Here is a 20,847-nt window from a genome sequence, read left to right as displayed (position 1 = left end):
ATTATCTCATTTCAGATTCTACAATATCTTTTGGTATATTTAGGCTACAGGTTGATAAAATTTTTAAAAATAAATTAATTTTTGTTACCATCTACTATACTAGAATCGCACACAGTTCTCTGCTATTTTCAAAGGTAAAAACATGTACTTTCATTCAAAACATTTATATTAAATGCATTGGTTGGCATATAGTAGATTAACTTTGTGTTTCCTCAGTGAAATTGTACTTTAACATCCTTCCTGTTACTAGTTGTGGCTATGCTGTTACTTTTCGTCGAGAAACATGACAAAACTTAATACAAAGGATATACACAGTACTTTTTGTCCTTTTATTTGAATTGTGTGGAAGTTGACTTCTATCTAAATATCAATTTAAAAAGGTACTATAAAACATATTTAATGTTATGATGATAGTGTTGACAATCAAATATTCTCAGAAGGTACACAAAAATGCTGTCACAGGAAAGAACAGCAAAATTATTTTCACTAAACTCTTATCTTGGGTGGGATTGGATATTTTAAACTGGCTGCCATCCAAACTATGCATGTGAATTAATACATTCAGGCAATGGTGCTCTTCTCAATGCATTATAAGAAATACAATTTTGGCCTTTCAAACGTTTCCACAGGTGAAAAAAAACCAGTGGTAACAGGAGGAAAATAAAGGCAACAGTAGTATACCATTGTTCAAAACTCATAAATTCATGGACAAATAACAAAATTGGGGTAACAAACTAAAACCGAGGGAAAAGCATTAAATATAAGAGGAGAACAACGACATAATACTAAAATGTAACACACATAGACAAAATCCCACGAGAATAACAAATATAACATATATATATAACATCAAAACCAAATACATGAATTTGGGATAGACAAGTACCGTGACACGTCTTATCGCAATATGAATTTACACTCAAAAATAAGAGAAAACAAACGACACAACGTTATCATGTGATACACACAGAAACGAACTATAATATAACAATGGCCATATTCCTGACTTGGTACAGGGCATTTTTAAAGGAAAAAATGGTGGGAAATTACCCCTTGGGACAAAATGGTATTCCAAGCTTTAGTTATAATAAAAACATACTAGTAAGGGACAAGTTTATTATATGAGCTCTAATATTCGTGCAAATCGGAAGCCTGTTTAATTAATTTCGATATTCTTTGAATGATTAAGTTGTCAGAAAAAATTACTGGACAACATTTCATTGGAAGAAACATAAGAAGAAATGTTTAATTGCAATAGTTGGTTCAAAATATACTCTAGTTAATACTGAAACATAAGGTTTTCCAAAAAGTTGGTTGAATAAAAATAATAATTTCTATTGAAAGATTGAATCTGGAAATTATCATTTTTCAGATATTGTCTCATATGTAAGTGAAACACATTTCTGATGTGTTTTTGAAGAACATTTTTAGTCTGAATACCCTTGAAAACAAACCTTTCAAGTGGATAATAACAGTGCATATTTTCAAAACAATCAATGTTGAGTGTGTATTATCTATGTTAGGTCGTCTTCAACCTCTAACAATTTTTAGTCTGCCTTTGCATGGAACATCTATTTGAATTCTTTTTGTGTTTTTAATATTTCGAAAATCACCCCTCACAACCGATCAGTCGATAGTTTAAAAATGATTAAAAGCTTACAAGTACATTAAATTAAACAATGTTTAATATGTAGTAGAAACATTTTTCTTTTAAGTCAGCTTGCAAATACGTATCTTAATTCTGCTATGACCAATGATCAGTGCTCTCTCTAATGTTGACAGTGTATTACTTGAATTAAGTTTTGGCAAACGCCTTCAAAAAATTATTTCCCCTGTGTTATACTTCGCATAGAAAGAAGGAGGAGGACATTACACGTCTGTTTAACAATTTGAGTCATGAATTTTAAAGTAATGGCTCGATTTTGTTCAGCTGAAAAAGTTCAAAAACTAGTATTTCGGAAGCTGACCAAAAGAATTAAAGAGCCGTTGAACAGAAAATGTCGATATCTTGCTAATGAAGTGTCCTATAATTTCGTTATTATTTGCCCTATAAGAAGAAAACCACACCGTTAAACTATTATTGAAAAAGCGTAGAAGCGATTCTGTTAATTTTCACTATTTTGTTATAGAAATGCACTGTGAACAAACCCGTGTTTGGGGCCTATGTGGATACACTAGTCGGGTTTCAATTGCTTTCAATTGTTAGATTGACAAATTATGGGGCGTCATTAGAAGATGTTTTTATTTACTATAAGAAAATGCCTGTACCAAGTCAAGAATATAACAGTCAATCGATTTCTTACTTTTGACCAGCGGTATACTGCTGTTGCCTTTATGTGTTATCTATTGATTTGATGTATTTGAACTTTTGATTTTGCCATTTGCTTAGGGACTTTCTGTTTAGAATTTTTCTCGGACTTCGAAATTTTTGTTATTTAAGTTTTTTGCTGTGTTTATAAGGGTCTTTCCTTTTTGAATATTTCTTTGAGATCAGTATTTTTATTTTGATTTTTGTTTAATTTAAAAGACGACAAATACGAAAATACGTATTCAGAAGTTTCAAATAACAAAACGATTGACAATATTAGCTGACTGTTACATCTGGTGTTAGTGATCATTTTTGCTACATAAATATAATATAAAAGCTTAATTTGTTATAAAAAATACAGAAAAAGGACAAAACTCATCATTTACGGGCAATACCTTTACAGAAAGTCATCTGACAGCTGTTTCAGAAGAAATAATTGTTATAAAAGTTAACAGACGACGGACGACATATAACTGACAACAAAGGATGTCAATATCTGTCACTACCACTCCGGTCAAGGTTGGGTAAACAGGATATGCAAATTAGATTACTTCAATCAGTTCAAACTCTTAAAATGCAGAATAACTGTACTTTTTATTCAAATATGGCTGTTCAATCATGAGTTAAGGATCTGTCATGCGTAACTATTTGAAGCATATTGCAGTTAATTTTTTTGGTTTTAAAATATTTGTTATAATCGACATGCTATTGTGACAAGCTTCTTGCTCTTCAAAATATTCGATATAAAAGATGAACTATTCCTTAATGCAGTCGAAAAAGTGAAGTCAAAATAATGTTGAATGCAGCAAATACTACTAGAACAAGATCTTTTAATAAAGAGAACAGAAAACAATCAATGCTCTTCAAAACAAAAAGTGCCACATACGTAACAGGATCTGCTTCCAAGAGTTCGACCCGGTTTAGTTATGTACGTGTTGTCCGTGTTGCCTGTCGTAATATTTTGTTTTTGTTTTGTATATACATACTTTTGTTTGTCTTTTAATCATTTTTCGTCATTGTTAGTGTGTTGACTTAGTATTGGGAATATCTCTTTGGTATATTTCGCTAAACTTTCTCAGACAAACAATTGTTGAATTCCAAGGATGAAAGACATGTTTGTATTTCGATTTTTAATATTGACATGATTGTGGTCAAATTGAACATGTGCGTATCACTTCCATATACCGTCAATATCCTGTTTTACCTGTTAATATAATTTAATGTGTTTTTTTATGCATTGAATACTACGCGGGTTATTCAGTGTGCACCAAATTTCTGATGTTATGTCTTCATATACAGAAAACATATTACAGTCGCTCCTTAAGAATAAAAAGATGTTTGATATATTCTATAGTCAGGAATATGACAGGTGTTTTCCATCCGATTGATGTGTTTAAGCTTTAGATTTTGCCAATCGGTTAGGGACTTCCGTTTGGAATTTTCCTTAGAGTGTCGTATTTTTTTATATTTGTAGATATAAGATATTTATATATTATATATATAAGACAGACACCTAGTGACATAAATAACGATAACTATATGGAAAAGGCTCATTTTATTCGCCAAAATTGTCACGTCCCTATTTTTTTTCAAAAAATAAAAATAACAATATATCACTTTTTCTGATATTATTGACAGTTAAGGGGTATTAAAACAAGAATAAGAATTAAAGGTGCACAACTAGATTGCAATAATTTACTATTAAATAAAGTCGATTTGACAAATTTGCTCCCATTAGTTTTTAAGAATATTTTGATATAATGATATATTTTCTATTAAAGAGGGACGGAAGACACCAGTAGGACAGTCAAAATCACAAATCGAAAACGCCATGGCCAAAAACAAAAAAGACAAACAGACAACTAATAGCACACATGACACAACATAGAAAACTAAAGAATAACTAACACGAACCCCAACAAAAACTAGGAGTGATCTCAGGTGCTCCAGAAGGGTAAGCAGATTCCGCTTCAAATATGGCAACCGTCTTTTGCTCATGTTATAACGAATCCGGTAAATAGTCTAATTCAGTAGGTCACATTCATGAAAGGAAAGGTAATTTTGGTTACGACTTAAGGAACATATCCGATATCATATGTGAAACAGCTATGGTCAACCAACTCGTGATGGCGTCCGTAAAATTTACGAAGGATTGATTTCAACTTCAGCATATAATTCATGGCATTCCATAATTATTTCATTATTCAAAACATTTGTTTTGTTATATATGAACTATATTGCCTCTATTTGGTTGATTAATTGACCCTTTTAACTTTTTTTATTTGAGGATCACTGATTAGTCTTTATCAACTATGTTCCTGGTATCTATGCTTGAAAATTGAACTTAAGAAATGTTAAACCTTGAGAAAGAAAACGTATTGACAAACGTTATATTCGAATTTGTATCTTTTGTTATTTTATCCCTGGTACATGTTCTTTTTGTCTGTGTTATTTGATAATGCAATACATATATGAAAACAATGTAAACATGTTAAGTAAATGATAATTCTATAAAACAGGAAGTTTTAGTGATAGAAAATAATACAGAGGTTTCATAACGTAGAAATTAATATGATATAATTTTTATCAAGAAAAAACGTTACATTTTACTCAACACTTTAATAATATATATCTAATAATATCTACCTATGAGATTTAAACGCTAGTACGCTAAAATTCTGATTGTTTTCTCCGTAAAAAACCTTTACCGTACCCCTTTTTAAATTTGTTTACACCAAAAGAATTTAAAAGCCATGTTAGATAATCACATTTGTAGTTACAGTTTAAATAGCCATGGATACAGTGCAAAAGGCGGGTATAGCAATTATTATATTCGGTCTTATTACCATTTGCCTGGGTTTTCGCAAATGTAATCCTGATAATGGACCGAGCGGAGTTTACGACTGTGTACCATTAAAAGGCTACGATCTGCCGCAGTATGCAACATGCCTAACAAATGCCTATGCTGAGATGAAAACGAATTACCGATATGCTTGTGGGAAAAATCTGTATGGAATACGTCCTACATACTGCTGGTATCAGTGTATGGTTGAGTTGCACGATATGGATAACGGACAAGTTAAAAACGACTGTGCATGTAACCTTGGACAACATGTAACAAAATACCCTGGGTATATCTCGACAACACATTCGCCTATACCTGGACGATGTCACACTCCTACAGGATATGACTGCCTCTGGTTCAGTACTTGCTTAAATTCCAAATATTCTTGTCATGGTAGGGATTACAAAGTAGTGATTGAATTGGGTTCAAACATTTGTAACTTTGCGTCAAAAACTAAAGAGAAGATTTCCGAAAATGGTTCTTTATGGTATGAAAGTGCTCAGAAATGCTTTCAAGTTCAAATGGCTCCTGTTTTGAAACAATGGTTGCATCTCAACTGTTCTACTGTAGAAAATAAAGCTACTTCTGTACGTAATCAATGTCTTACAGAACCACTTGGTGTCATATCATTATGCGATTTGTCCAATGATGTTCAATGGACTATATTTTGGAGCATAAGAGAATCATTCGACAAGAATCTTGTTCCAAGCATTGCGCATTTCATGCATTTAATTCAGAATTGTTCAACACCAGAAAAAAAAAGTAATATAACGGAAATGAGACTTTTCTTCTCGCCGACGTCAAATATTCACGTTACAAACAAAATGATTGAGGATTACTTTTCTAAAATTGTAACAAAAATGAATTGGCAAGACGAAGGCATACGTTGGTTTTGCGTATTGTCACAACAAATAATTGTATATCTAGCTGTACCACCAAAAACCGATAAAAATCAAGGGAAGCAAAATGGTACAAGATTAGACGAGGCACTGATGAAATTCGCAAATGCCTTCGAAGATGGTGAATTTCAAGGGAACTTGATACAACTTGACAAAATGTTTGTGTGTAAAGACATTCATTGTGAAGATACGTACCTACACCGTAACGCCTCGTATCCAGGTAACCTTATATTTTAATCTAAATGTTGCTTGCTTTACACTTTTGTTTTAATTTGAAGATTCTGAATTTTACCATAATAAGTTCGAAAATTATTTGCGTCCAATTTAACAAAATTTACAGAATCATACGTTTTACTGTGCTGTGCTGTGCTTGATGTACACATATTTATTTAAATTAAGTTCAAATTAGAAATTTACTCCAAATACTCGTACCTTAACGTGTTAAAGTATATCAACAACAGGTCATTTAGGAGGTTGTTGACGGCTTTTATTTGTTAAAACTAAAATACATTCATTTGGTCATTAACAGTTTGTGTTTCGACTTTTTATCAAAGTACACAGACTTCAAAAAGTTTACCTATTTAAAGTATAGGTATTTTTTTTGTACATAAAAATCCAACTATTTAAAAAAAACACAGGTAATGTTGGAATATGATATCGGGAATCCCAACTTCCTTGTCAATAATGGGGTCTTTAAAGGATAATGTCTTTATACGAATGGTTATGGGGATCTTTAAATTATAATGTCTATATATGAATGTCTAAAACTGACGAAGATTTCTTTTATTATTCTCGTTAAAAACGTATTTAGAGTTCGTTATTATTTTAAGACCAACTGCTTTTACTTTTAACAAAATACTTTTAAATAACTAGCTATTTTCTAAGAGCGCAGTTATATGTGGTTGGCATTCTAAAGGTGATGAGAAAGATACCAAAGGGATATTTCACACGATAAGCGAGTCATTATGGTTTTTGGTGTATTTGTCCGTTCTCTTGTTCATTTTCCCGTCTGTTCCGCTCCAAGTTAAAGTTTTTGGTCAAGGTAGTTTTTGATGACGTTGAAGTACTATCAAATTGAAACTTAGTTAGGACACATGCATGTTCCCTATGTAATGATCTTTCTAATTGTAATGACATATTAGAGTTTGTACAGCAATTGCGCATAAAATGATAGAGCGGATGGCAATTAGTATCCTACGTTATATTCTTGTTACTAGTACTACGAACAATATTTCAAAGGAAACTGAATAGAGGGGAAATGTGAGAAGGAATATCTGAAGATTTATTAAAGGCAAACGAGTATCCGAGTACATGTTTATATAGATTAGACCATTGGTTTTCCCGTTTGAATGGTTTTACACTAGTAATTTTGGGGCCCTTTATAGCTTGTTGTTCGGTGTGAGCCAAGGCTCCGTGTTGAAGGCCGTACTTTAACCTATAATGGTTTACTTTTTAAATTGTTATTTGTATGGAGAGTTGTCTCATTGGCACTCACACCACATCTTCCTATATCTATACAAATTCGTGTACTCGGCCTTCTGATCGAGTACCCGAGTACTCGGGTACTCATTGCCATGACTATTATTTACAAATGACAAATCAATTTGACAGTTTACACTTCTACAGGATAGTGTGTACGCTGTTGTTATATTTCAACTTGTTTTGATATGTCAGATATATTTACCTTGATGTTTTGTCACGAAATAATTAAAAATATGGTGACTAAGCTGAATGCATTTATCCCACCGAATTAGAGATGGCAAATACAACAGGTACGGTTAAGTCTGCCTCTTATCATTCTAAGTTTTTGGTGGGGTTGTGTGACTTATGCTTTAGTTTTCTATGTTATGTATTGTGTACTATTATTTGTCTATTTGTTTTTTCTTTTTTAACCATGGCATTGTCTTTTTCTTTTCGATCTATGAGTTTGACTGTCACTCTGGTATCTATCGCCCCTCCTTTATTATATTTCATTGTATTGGCATATCAAAATGACTTTGTAAACCTATCACTGGGGTGTCCTTTGTCCATTAATTAGTTCTAGCAAACAAACAAAAAAACAAAAAAAGATAAGTAAAAAATTACAGGCGGATAAAGGAGACACATAGAAAAATAAAAGAAAACAATAATGAATACAATACAATACAATAATTTTGAAACGAAAAAATGTCAAATCAATGCGATCCAAGTTTAAGTTTCTGATTAATAACAAAAAGTGAACCGTACCTCTCGAAATCAAACTATACTGAAATATCCTTCTTGTAAATCTAAACCAATTAGTTAGATAAAAGCCTAGTTAAAATTTAAACCGATGGGATTGGGAACCGATGTAACGTCTTTATTCTAAGATCATACATGACTAAGATGATAATGATATTCCTTATAATTCTGGGGTTTAAAAATGAAATATTTTTTTTTATTTTAAGCCGTTTTTATTCCGATGATGATTCGATGTTATGATTAATATACCGTCTAGTTTTGAACTATATTGAACGGTTTTGTTTGCCAATCAATTATTAACTGATAATTTTCTTGATAACCTATCCATGTGGTATATTAAGTGTGCAATTGTTGCATTAGGAATAATCATCAATGATTTGTATCGTTGTCAATATAATGAAATTTGATGCGACTGTATACAAGTGAGCGGTTTATCTATCTATATAACCATGTTCAATCCATCATATTCTACATAAGAAAATGCCTGGACCAAGTCAGGAATATGGCAGTTGTTATCCATTCGATTGATGTGTTTGAGCATTTGATTTTGCCATTTGATAAGGGGCTTTCCTTTTTAAATTTTCCTCGGAGTTCAGTTTTTTTGTGATTTTCCTTTTTTGTTTCGATTTTTGAAATATATGGCGCGTTCCCTGTCGTCGCAGCTGATCTAGCTCCTTTTTGGATGGAAAGGCGATTCCCTTCATTTATTTTAATTAGAATTTTCTGTCATAATTGACTTAGTTATACTAGATTTCCAAAGCAGTACACTGCTGTCGTCTTTATCTAAAGACAGGCCGTCTTGTTGAATTTAATCAAATGATAGCATGAATAATGTGATAGATTACAATATTGCACAACATGCAATCATGACTTTTTAACGCCTTTTGAGTTTAATGGACCAGAGAATTGCCTTACATTTTAATTTCAAATTGTTATCTAGATGTAAAAAGATGTGATATGAGTGAAAATGAGAGAACTCTTCATCAAAGTCACAATCTAAAAAAAACCCATTATAGATCAAGGTACGGTCTTCAACACGGAGCCTTGGCTCACATCACATAGCAAGCTATAAAGGGCCCCCAAAAAATAGAGTGAAGCCATTCAAACTAGAAAACCAATGGTCTTATCTATAGAATAACGAGAAACTAAAAACACTTATGAACCACATCAACTAACAACATATATGTAGTCCGTTTAATGTTCGATATAAATGTATTCCGTTTAATGTTCGATATACATGTATTCCATTTAATGTTCATGATCAGATATAGCTCAGAACATGAATAATGCTAATGTATTGTCAATCTGTCGATGCATTTATATATTATGATTTAGTTATAACCTTACATATACATTGATGCGTATCATAAACATATATATTGACAAACTTTTCCCAGATGTATATGAAATAGCAATGATGATAATATCTTTTTTTTCAGAACAAACAAAACCTAGAAAGCATGAGGAAAAGAAAAACAGCCATTTTGGTATCATGGGGATAGGAATCGGAGTGTTTTTAGGAATATTTGTTGTTGCTGTTTGTGTCATGTGCTTAGCAAGATGGGTACGACTAAACAGACCCCGTGACATTAGACATTTTATCCTAACGGAAGACTAGGAATAAACTTGTACATGGATTTGATTTCAATATGCAACTCTGGCGTTCACTTGTTTATAAATTATTGCTACCCATTAAGTATAATTGTTTAATAATGTACATAGCTCGATCAGTAATTCATTGTTACAAAATTAACGAAATACAAAATTCCCATGAATATCATTCTGGGAAGAATTTATAAAAAATCATGGATCCTAGATTTACATATTTTTTTCTTGGGCTTATTTTAACAACATAAATCGAGTACTTACAACCATTTGAACGATATCTGTGTGTATGTGAGTGTGTGTGTTTGTGTAGATATATTTTGTATACACATTTGACAGTTTTCATCCAATAAAATTTAGAATGGAAATGGGGAATGTGTGAAAAAGACAACCACCTGACCAAAATCAGAAAATAGTCGAAGGGCATGGGACTTGAACACAGCAAGAAAATTACACACCCGGAGGGATGCTTCAGCTAGTCCCTAAACAATAATGAGTACTAGTTCAGTGATAATGAATGTAATACTTAACTCCTAAATATATAAATGAACAAAATTATAAATCTAACAAGAATAACAAAGAATGTTTTATGTTATTATTTTGCTTTTGTTTTGAAAGATAATTTTGCTTTCGTTTTGAAAGAAATTTTTGTATATGTGTCAGTTTCGGCCTTCAAAAAGTGTAAATATTCATTTTGGCTAGTCTTCAACGGGTTATAAATATTTCCTTGGACACTGATTGCAGTCCTTTAATTATTTTTGTTTATTTCAAATATTGAAGAATTGTCTTGATATAGACCCGAAATTTACCAAGAGAATGTTTTTAAACCAAATTAAAAATAGATATCAATTACTGTCCTTACTTAGACTAAATTTAACGATACAAGGAACGAGAGTTCGTTTCCGTTTGTTAACTGTCACTCTTTTTACCATGAAATATTTTTTGTCAAATTTTAACCATGTTAATATATCCAATCTCGTTCATTTTGCTCTTGTTTCTAGTGATGTTTGTATATGTTACCGGTAAATTATGAAGTGAGGGATATTTCCCCGACCAATTACTTAAAACCTTTACTCATGTATTCTACAAGATACAAGAATTTTGTTTGAATGGTTGGCTGTATCGATAGCGTCCATATTTATTTTGACTTTATTTTCCATGTCAGCGCATCATTAATATCTTTTTCATATCAAAATATTATCCATAAAACACTGTAATACGACTTTTACATATTGTTTTCATGGTTACTTATATTGATTTCCTTATCAATAAATAACATATACTTAAGTATCTATTGTTTTAAGTTATTGACACTTGTCCAGACGATAATTAATTTATAGCAATGTACAAGGTTTAATCGACGTCATTTGGTATCTGGTTGATAGTTGTTTCATTTACCATCTAACCCTATTTCCTTACTTATGATTAGTTACTAACAGTATTTAATTTATTGGTTATGCTTTGTATTATAAATTTTAAAAACCATAATTAAATAATTTAATTTTGACTGTAACGCGTCTACTGATTGGCTGACGTTATTTTGTTATCATCCAATAGACATAATTTAGTCATGTGACCGTTTTTCATGGTTTTCTACGGTTTCAAATGGAATTTAGAATTAAATTATAAGAAATGACTGTAATATTGTTTTCTGTCTATTCGAAATAACAAAAAAAAAAAGTGTGGTGCACACCATTAGATAACCCGCTACGCGCGTTATTCAGTGTGCACCAAATTTGTTATGTTATTTCTGCATAGAAAGAAAAAAAATATTATAGTCATTCCGTAAAGGGTTTTAAAATGTGATATTTTCAAAGATAATAGAGTGATGTATTTTCAGAACGTATAAAACGCTACTCTTACTGTAGCAAAGATATTACCGATAAAAATGCTCCACATGTGGCACCCGTCGTCAAGATATGACAAACAACGCATTATCAAGTGCTCAAAAATGCTCTTTAACACGACAAGTGTCACATTTTAATCAGGATCTGATAACTTTTCCATAGAACTTGAGATCAGCCAGATTTTAACTGGGTTGTGTTGTAAAGTCATATCATGATAATATTTCTTGTCTTTTAACTGCTCATAACAAACAATTATTGCAAGGTTGAAATAAAAGTTTCATTTTCATATATTGACACTTTTCAGGTTAGACATGTTGCAAATATGGAGAAACATTTTGCACTTTCACATACCGTTTGTATTTTTCATCTATCTGTTCATCAAGTTTAAATGTTTTTTATCGAGCAAAATTTGTATTTTAATAAACAGATGGTTACTGCGTGAATTTCACACACCTTATCTTACTTGTGAAAATGCACTATGTCTGATATGTAGCTTTTTCTTTGTATGGAGTTCTATAGATATGAGACGATGTGGTAAGAGTGCCAATGAGACAACTCTCCATTCAAAAAACAAATTGTTAAAAGAAAACTATTCAAGATCAAACTACGGCCTTCAACACCGAAACTTGGTTCACACCAAACAGAAAACTATAAAGGGTTAAAAAATGACTAGTGTAAAACCATTCATATCTCTCTTTTATTCCATTATATTGTTAATACAAAGATATTAAACCATGCTTCATTTATTAAAGGATGCAAATATTAGAAGAGATGTGTGATGACAGAATCACAGCGACACTGTTAACCAAAACAATATGGAAAGGGCTAATATCTTTGGTATGTTTTATCAGGCCCCAGTATTGAAGAGATTGGTACATCTTAAGGAGGTAGACCTAGGTTAAGGGAAATAACTCTTAAAATCATCAGTATGTTTGTGTCAGCCATTTTCAGAAATATGTTCCAAGCTTCCTGAATACACAGATTATTTCCAATCTGTTTCAGGTAAATGCTTAAAATTCATTGACGAAACTTGACCTTTACAAACGCATTACTGATTTAAAGAGTTATCTCCTTGAACCAAGGTCTACCCCCTTAACTCTCGAAATAAAGAAAAGAATTCCGTTCATCAAACATGTCTTAAAAATACTTGAGCTCTTTAATTAATAAGTTCTTGACTACAAATAATGTTTCTGAAATGACCGAATTCTTAACAAAAGTTCAGAAGTGTTTTAGTGAACCTTTGATCAGTATTATAATATAGGTAAAACTTAACATTAGCAAAATCGTCCCACGGGTGTCAATATCTACTATAGAGGCGTATCTAAAAAAGGTCGATAACGCACTTAAAAGAGGATCGAAAAATACAAGAGAGACGAGACAGTCAAACTCATAAATTGAAAGTAAACTGACAACGCCAGTGGCTTAAGTGGCTCGCAAATAGAAACAAAAGCAGTACATTACAAAACGCACAGCTCATATACAAGGTATTGGTGTATATCATACAATTACTGTTGACAGAAGTCTTTATAATGTTTTGAAGAATCTGGCTTAATTATTTGAGAATGAAACATTTAATTTTTCGTTGACGGGAAATCTGTAGAAGTAAATACTTACTAACATCGGAATGCAGTAAATCAAGTTAAAAAAAAACATAAAACGCACAAATGTTATATATATTTATATATATATATATATATTTATCAGACATAAAAAAGTCGATAACATTGAAATAATTTAGGAGAAATAAATAAAGTTTTTGCAGCCATATTCTTTACCATCATACTTTTAGGGTATACTTTGTTTCCAAATTTTAAGATACAGGATATTGTTTGTTTTTATAATATCAATATAACAGAAATCTCAAAATCGATTTATCGGATTGTATTGGTGTATATGTTTCATCAGTAATTTGGAAGATGACGTGATAAGTTTAGATCAAAATTATCAATGATGGATCTTTTATTATGACGGCGGTGGAATGTTCGAGTCAAGGATATAATAGTTCAGGTCAACTTATTGACATTTCAATTTTATAAAGAGCTGAGCAGAATAATACAGACAGTGGGAACACGATATTCAAAGATCTATTTACGGTTTTAAATTTGACATTTTTAACGAATACGTTTATATAAAGCTCAACTTCCCGTTTTACTGCCGTAATAAATCTTTATATCTATGAAAGAATAGATCTAGTTTTGAGTAAATAGGTAACAAATCCTCTTACTAATTATTATAAAACAGTTCCAAAAAGATAACTTTCACGGAAATATACACACCGTGTGGTGCGACCGAGAAAACGTCATCCTCCAAATACGAGCAATTAAAAATAGAGAACGAAAACCGGTCTTTTCTGTCATGATTGTTTTATTTTTTTTTTAATTTTTTTTATTAAAATCCATGTTTGAAAAATTATTGCTGATAATATATATTAGATCTATTTTTGGGTATGCATTTTTTGTCAATTTCTACTGTATAATCGGGAAATTCATGATTATCAAAAACAAAAACTATTATCAAGGTACCGATACGTGTTACTGTAATAATCGGTTAACTTTTGTTAGAAAGTAACTTGTATGTTTGTATACGATGTAATGTATTTATTTGCGCCTTTTATATATTTCTTGTGTGGGTTAAGTGCACATAAAACTAGGTATTTAGAACTAGAATTCTATTATGAATATTATTGGAAAAAAAGCTTTTGTATACTAAAATGTATAATACTATTATGATTTGAGTCAAACAGATTTTCTTTTTCAAAAACACAAAATATGAAACAATTATTATTATACGTTAAGGCACTATAAAACCAGGTTTAATCCACCATTTTCTACACTTGAAAATGCCTGCACCAAGTCAGGAATATGACAGATCTTGTCCATTCGTTTTTGATGTGTTTTGTTATTTGATTTTGCCATTTGATTATGGACTTACCGAATTGATTTTCATCTAAGTTCAGTATTTTTGTGATTTTACTTTTCACATGTAATTCAAACTTTTACTTCAAGAAATAATTATGCACATGAGTCAATTAAAGAAGTTTGTCCGAATTGATTGGATGTACCCAGCAAATGAGGCATCGATTAATTTCAAATAAAAGGATCATGTGAAGAAACTATTTTTAATATAAATATATAGATAAATCGCCGTAATAAATCTCTGTATCTTAGAAAATTATAGTTTAAGTTTGGGTAATAAGGTAACGAATTCTCTAACGTAATAATGTACATGTTCCAAAAAGATAACGTCAACTGAAATATACATCCGGTGTGGAGCGATGGAGGAAAATTTATCGTCCGAATACGACTAATTAGAAAAAGAAAACGATTACCGGTCTTTTCTGTCTTGATTTGTTAACGTTTTTAATTAACAAAGCGAAACTGAAATATTAAAATTAAAGAACATACAAGTTACTTTCTAACAAAAGTTAACCGAATTATACAATAACACGTATCGGTACCTTGATTTTTGTTTTTAATAATCATGACTTTTCCGATTATACAGTAGAAATTGACAAAAATGCATATCTAATAATAGATCTAATATTATCAGCAATATTTTTTCAAACATGGATTTTAATAAATTGAAATTGTTTTTCTGATAATATTAGATCTATTTAAAGATATTCATTTTTGGTCAATTTCTACAGTATAATGGGAAAATTCATGATTATTAAAAAAAATAACTATTTTCAAAGTACCGATACGGATTACTGAATTCATCGGCTAAATTTGTTTCATAAATATAAATTACCGACCAATCTTGTACAATGCTGTAATTGTATCTTCGTTTAGAAAGTGATATGTATGTTTTAATATGATGTAATGTGTTCATTTGCGCCTTTGATATATGTCTTGTGTGGGTTAAGTGCACATAAGAACTAGAATTCTATTATGGATATTATTGGGGAAAATCTTATTGTATACATTAAAGTACAATACTATTATGAATTGAGTATAAATCTTTTATTTTTCAAAAACACAAAATATGACTTATGTATTATTAAACATAAAGTTATCACATGTAACCCCAATTTTGACTTCAAGTAATAATTATGCGCATAAGTCTATTAAAAGCTTTTGCCCAAAGTGATTGGTTTAACCTTGCAAATGAGGCATTAATAGATTTTAAACAAAATTACCATGTACAGAAATTATTAATAACATCATGGCAGGAAAGGGACAAATTGGTATTACATTAATGTACAGATGCAGTAATCCCGCGTTAATAAAATAACCTGATTATTTTATTCTTTTTTTGGCTAAATATTTAACGGCCTTAGCCTTGCTTTCTTATTACTTTATCATGACATCCCAAACAATCCACCAAAAATGTCGTGTTTATTTAAAACATGTATTGTTTTCAAGATATCTTATGCCTCCCTTCTAAACAAAAGATAAATAGTCGCTGCATATAGCCATCGAACTTGCTATAAAGAACATGTTATTTCAAATACATTAAAATACATTAAAATTCTGTTTACATGGTAATGTAATGGTGTTGAAAATCCCCATGCACATGTAATTAAAACATTATAATTGATGTGAAAAACAGTGTTCATTAGTCATGTAACATGACAATAATTGAAAACATATTTATAGTACATAATGTTTGGTGTCAAAACGGCCTTAGTAAAATATCATTACACCTAACAGGAAATCTTCGATATTCACAGGCTACACAAAATATCAAATGAAACATATATTTTTGCAAGATAAAACGTTGTCAGTAGGCTTTACCCACAACTCACCATATCATCTATTCAGGTTTTATACTGGAATTCGTTTAAATCCTGATTATTTTCCCCTAGGTATCCTTCACAGCACCTCTTGTTTTAATTTGTTGAAGAAAACAATTATGATCTGTGTTAAATGTTCACGTTTGTGGTAGCAGTTTTTAAAGTCATGGATATAGTACAAGTGTTCAAAGCAACTTCTATGTTATGTTTAATAACTCTATGTAATGGTTATCGGCACTGTAATCCTTATTATGGACCAAGTGGGATTTACGAGTGTATACCGTCTGACAGGTACGACCAGTCACAGTATGCAACATGCCTTACAAACTCATATATTATATTGAAATCGAATTACCGTGCCATATGTAGAGAAACCATTGATGGCGTACTTCCTACATACTGTTGGTATCAGTGTATGGTTGAATTGCATGATATGGATAATGGACATGTTTACAACGACTGTGCATGTACCCCTGGACAGCATGTGACAAAATATTCAAGGACTACTTCAACTACACCTTTACCGATATCAGAACAGTGTTACACTCCTACAGGACATAACTGCCTCTGGTTTCGCGATTGTTTGAATTACAAATATTCTTGTGACGGTACAGATTACAAGGAACTGCTGGAACTAGGTATTAACTTTTGTAGAATTGCGCCAGAAACTAAAAAGAAAATATCCGAAAATGGTTCTTTATGGTTTGATAATGCTCAAAAATGCTTTCAGGTCCAAATGGCTCCTGTTTTAAAACAATGGTTGCATCTTAACTGTTCTACCGTTGAAAACAAAGCTACTTCTGTACTTAACCAGTGTCTTTCAAAACCCCTTGGCGTCATATCATTATGTGATGTGTCCCATGATGGTTTATGGACTATATTTTGGAGCATACGGGATTCTATCGACAAAAATCTTGTTCCAAGCATTGTACATGTCATGAAAGTAATTCAAAATTGTTCAACATCAGATAAGGAAAGTAATGTCACGGAAATGAGACTTTTCTTCACGCCAACGATCAATATTTACGTTACAAAAACTATTATTGAGAAGTACATTTCTAACATTGTAACAAAGATGAGTTGGCAAAACGAAGGTATACGTTGGTTTTGCGTATTGTCACAACAAATAACTGTTTATCTAGCTGTACCTCCAAAAACCGATGAAAGAAAAGATAAACAGAATGGTACAAGTTTAGATAAGATACTGATAAAATTTGCAAATGCCTTCGAAGATGGTGAATTTCAATTCAATATTCAGGGGAACATAATAGAGCTTGACAAAATGTTTGTGTGTAAAGACATTCATTGTGAAGAAACGTACCTACACCGTAACGCTACATACCCAGGTAAACTTATATTCTACCGTAGTTGAGATTGTGTATAAATGTTGCTTGGCTTTAACTTTTTCATAATTTCAAGATTCTAAATATTATCATTGCTAGTTGAAATATCTAACTGGTTATTTGCGTCTGTCCGTCAGTTAGACAAAATTTACAGAGTCATAAGTTTTTACTCTTCTATTCTGTATGTTCACATATTCAGATAAGTTAGGTAAAAATTGTCGTGTTAAGTTACAAAAACAACAACATATAAAGAAGGTATTCGGCTGCTTGTTAAAAGGGTAAATATCTGTGGAATCTAACATACATTCATTATTGAGTGACATGCGTATCAACGCTTGATCAAAGAGCATCCACTTGGAAAAACCTACCTTTTTAAAGTATTGTTTATTTGTAGATGACATATTTATACTAGTGTATGAATAATTTAAATTTTAGAATTGACCTTTACAAGCAAGAAAGAAACAGAAATCCAAAACACCACAGGTAATGTTGGAATATAATATCGGGAATTCCAACTTCATGGTCAACAATGGGGCTCTTTAAAGGATAGTGTCTATATTCAAATACAACTGACACAGGTTTCTTTTATGAGTCGCGTTACAAAACGTATTATGACATCATCCGTTATTCTGCTCTAACATGTTTTTAATTTTAAATGATCTATAACTATATAATTTCTCAAAGTGAAATTATATGTGATTGGTATTTTGAAAGAGAAGAGAAAGATACAAAATTGATATTCAAACATGCTAAACGAGGCAAAGTACTAAACACAAAACAGCTAAAATGGACACAAAAATAGAAAATACAATGGAAAAAAACTCCGAATGAGACAAATGATTAATCAAATTTAAACTTCTTTATTTACATGTTAAATTGTAGACTCGACGTTTACAAGAACGAAGGAAACAGAAATTCTAAATTTTATTGGTAATGAGGGAATATAATATAGGGAATCCCAACTTCTTGTTCAACAATGGGCTCTTTAAAGGATAATGTTTATATTCAAATACAACTGACACAAATTTCTTTTATGAGTCGCGTCACAAAACGTATTATGACATCATCTGTTATTCTGCTTTAACATGTTTTTAATTTTAAATAATATATAACTAGCTTATTTTCTAGAAGTGAAATTATATGTTATTGGTATTTTAAAAGAGAAGATAAAGATACCAAATTGATATTCAAACATGATAAACGAGGCAAAGTATCAAACACAAAACAAGTCTATAATGGACACAAAAATGGAAAAACAGTGGAAAAAACCCTAATGAGACAACTATTTTAACACATTTAAATGATTTTATTCACATGTTAAATTGTAGACTCGACGTTTTCAAGCAAGAAAGAAACAGAAATTCAAAATGTCCCAGGTAATGTAGGAATATAATATCGGGAATTTCAACTTCCTTGTCATCAATGGGGTCGTAAAAGGATAATGTCTAGATATGAATGTTTAAAACTTACGAATATTTCTTTTATTAGTCTCGTTACAAAACATATTTAGACATCCGTGATTTTGTTAAGACTAACTGATTTTACGTTTAAATAATATGGTTCGAAAACCAGCTAATGTTTTAAAAGTGAAATTATATGTGGTAGGTATTTATTTAGAAAAGAGAAATATATCAAATGGATATTCAAACATAATAAACGAAGCAATAAATGAAACTCAAAACAAGCGTATAATGGACACAAAAAAGGATAGAAAAGACAGAAGAAATAGAAAACGAACGAGGCTATTTCTTTTTAAAAGGGGTAAAGTTGTTGCATGTGTTTTACCATCAGTAATCCAGATCGATGGTTAAATATTTACAAATGAAAAATGAACTTGACATTTTATGCTTTGACAGGACATTTTGTATACAGTTGTATTGTTTCAACTTGTTTTATTAAAAGGTAGTTAGGCGACCTATTTAATCAACGATATTAAATTGTATTCTGAAGAGATTAGGACGGCCTCTTACAATTAATCAGTGTTATGAATGTTATGAATTTTAAGATATTTGCGACCCTTAGTATTTTCACTAAAAATGCATGTTCATTCAAAGTGCCAACGCTAAACAAAGCCGTATGTCATCGCAGCCGGTCTCTTTTTGGAGAAAATGCGATTCCCTCAGTTTTCATTTTTGAATTTGATTTTCACAATCGGTACACTACTTTAGCTTTTGTCTCAAGCCATGGTGTCGTGTCGAATTTAAATTAATGATGATAGGAACAATGTTATATATTGCAATGATGCACGATAAGCAATCTTTACATTTAACGCCTATTAATTTCAATGGATAGTAGAACTATTTTAAATTTTTATTTCAAATTGTTAATAACAGATCTGTGATTGTAACCCTTTCAATGCTCGTAATCAGTTATAGATTTGAATATGTGTAATTCCTGTCAATTGTGTACCTGTAGATGTATAAGCTCAATGCTTTATAATGTTGTTTTTTCTTAATGCATAGTACCTCACACATTCATATGAAATAGCAATGATCTTGATATAATCTTTTATTCTCAGGAAAAACAACACCTAGTAGTCAAGAGGAACAGAAACACAGCCATGTTGGTATCATGGGAATAGGAGTGTTTGTAGGAGTATTTGTTGTTGCTGTATGTGTTATGGGCTTCGCAAGATGGGTACGACTCAACAGACCACGTGATTTAAGATATTTCATCCTAACGGAAGACTAGGAATAAGCTTGAACACGGATTTGATTTTGATTTGCAACGTTGGCGTGCACCACTTTATAAAACATTGCTACTCATCTAGTATCGTTTTTAATTGATGTAGATTCTCCATTACTCACTGACTAACGATACATTCATGGGGATTTCCTTGATAATCAGAAGTGAACGAAATACTAAATTCTGAAGGATAATATTTTATGAAGAATTTATAAAAAAAAATCAGAGAAACTTGATTCATATGTCCTGATTTGGGTCGCTAAATTGCAGAAAACAAAACGAGTACAAAAATTTGTTGGAACGTTTTTCCGTGTACGTGTGTGTGTGTATGTAGACACAGGTTCAACTTTCTTTTCACTT

The 20,847-nt window shown here is 31.3% G+C and overlaps 2 protein-coding genes across 2 annotated transcripts; both read left to right on the top strand.

Annotated features, from left to right (window-relative positions):
- Window positions 1-5,074: 5,074 nt before the first annotated feature.
- LOC143076606 (uncharacterized) lies at window positions 5,075-10,498 on the top strand. Its single transcript, XM_076252427.1, has 2 exons — window positions 5,075-6,272; window positions 9,712-10,498. Exons 1-2 carry the CDS (start codon window positions 5,102-5,104, stop codon window positions 9,888-9,890), a joined length of 1,350 nt encoding a protein of 449 aa, XP_076108542.1. The 5' UTR covers window positions 5,075-5,101; the 3' UTR covers window positions 9,891-10,498.
- A 6,394-nt stretch (window positions 10,499-16,892) lies between these two features.
- On the top strand, window positions 16,893-20,847 carry LOC143074184 (uncharacterized). Its single transcript, XM_076249732.1, has 4 exons — window positions 16,893-17,097; window positions 18,238-18,285; window positions 19,131-19,178; window positions 20,321-20,847. The coding sequence occupies exons 1-4, from the start codon at window positions 16,893-16,895 to the stop codon at window positions 20,491-20,493; spliced, it is 474 nt and encodes a 157-aa protein (XP_076105847.1). The 3' UTR covers window positions 20,494-20,847.

This window comes from Mytilus galloprovincialis, chromosome 5 (assembly GCF_965363235.1).
Source record: "Mytilus galloprovincialis chromosome 5, xbMytGall1.hap1.1, whole genome shotgun sequence".
Taxonomy (NCBI): domain Eukaryota; kingdom Metazoa; phylum Mollusca; class Bivalvia; order Mytilida; family Mytilidae; genus Mytilus; species Mytilus galloprovincialis.
This window is presented reverse-complemented; position numbering and strand designations above follow the sequence as displayed.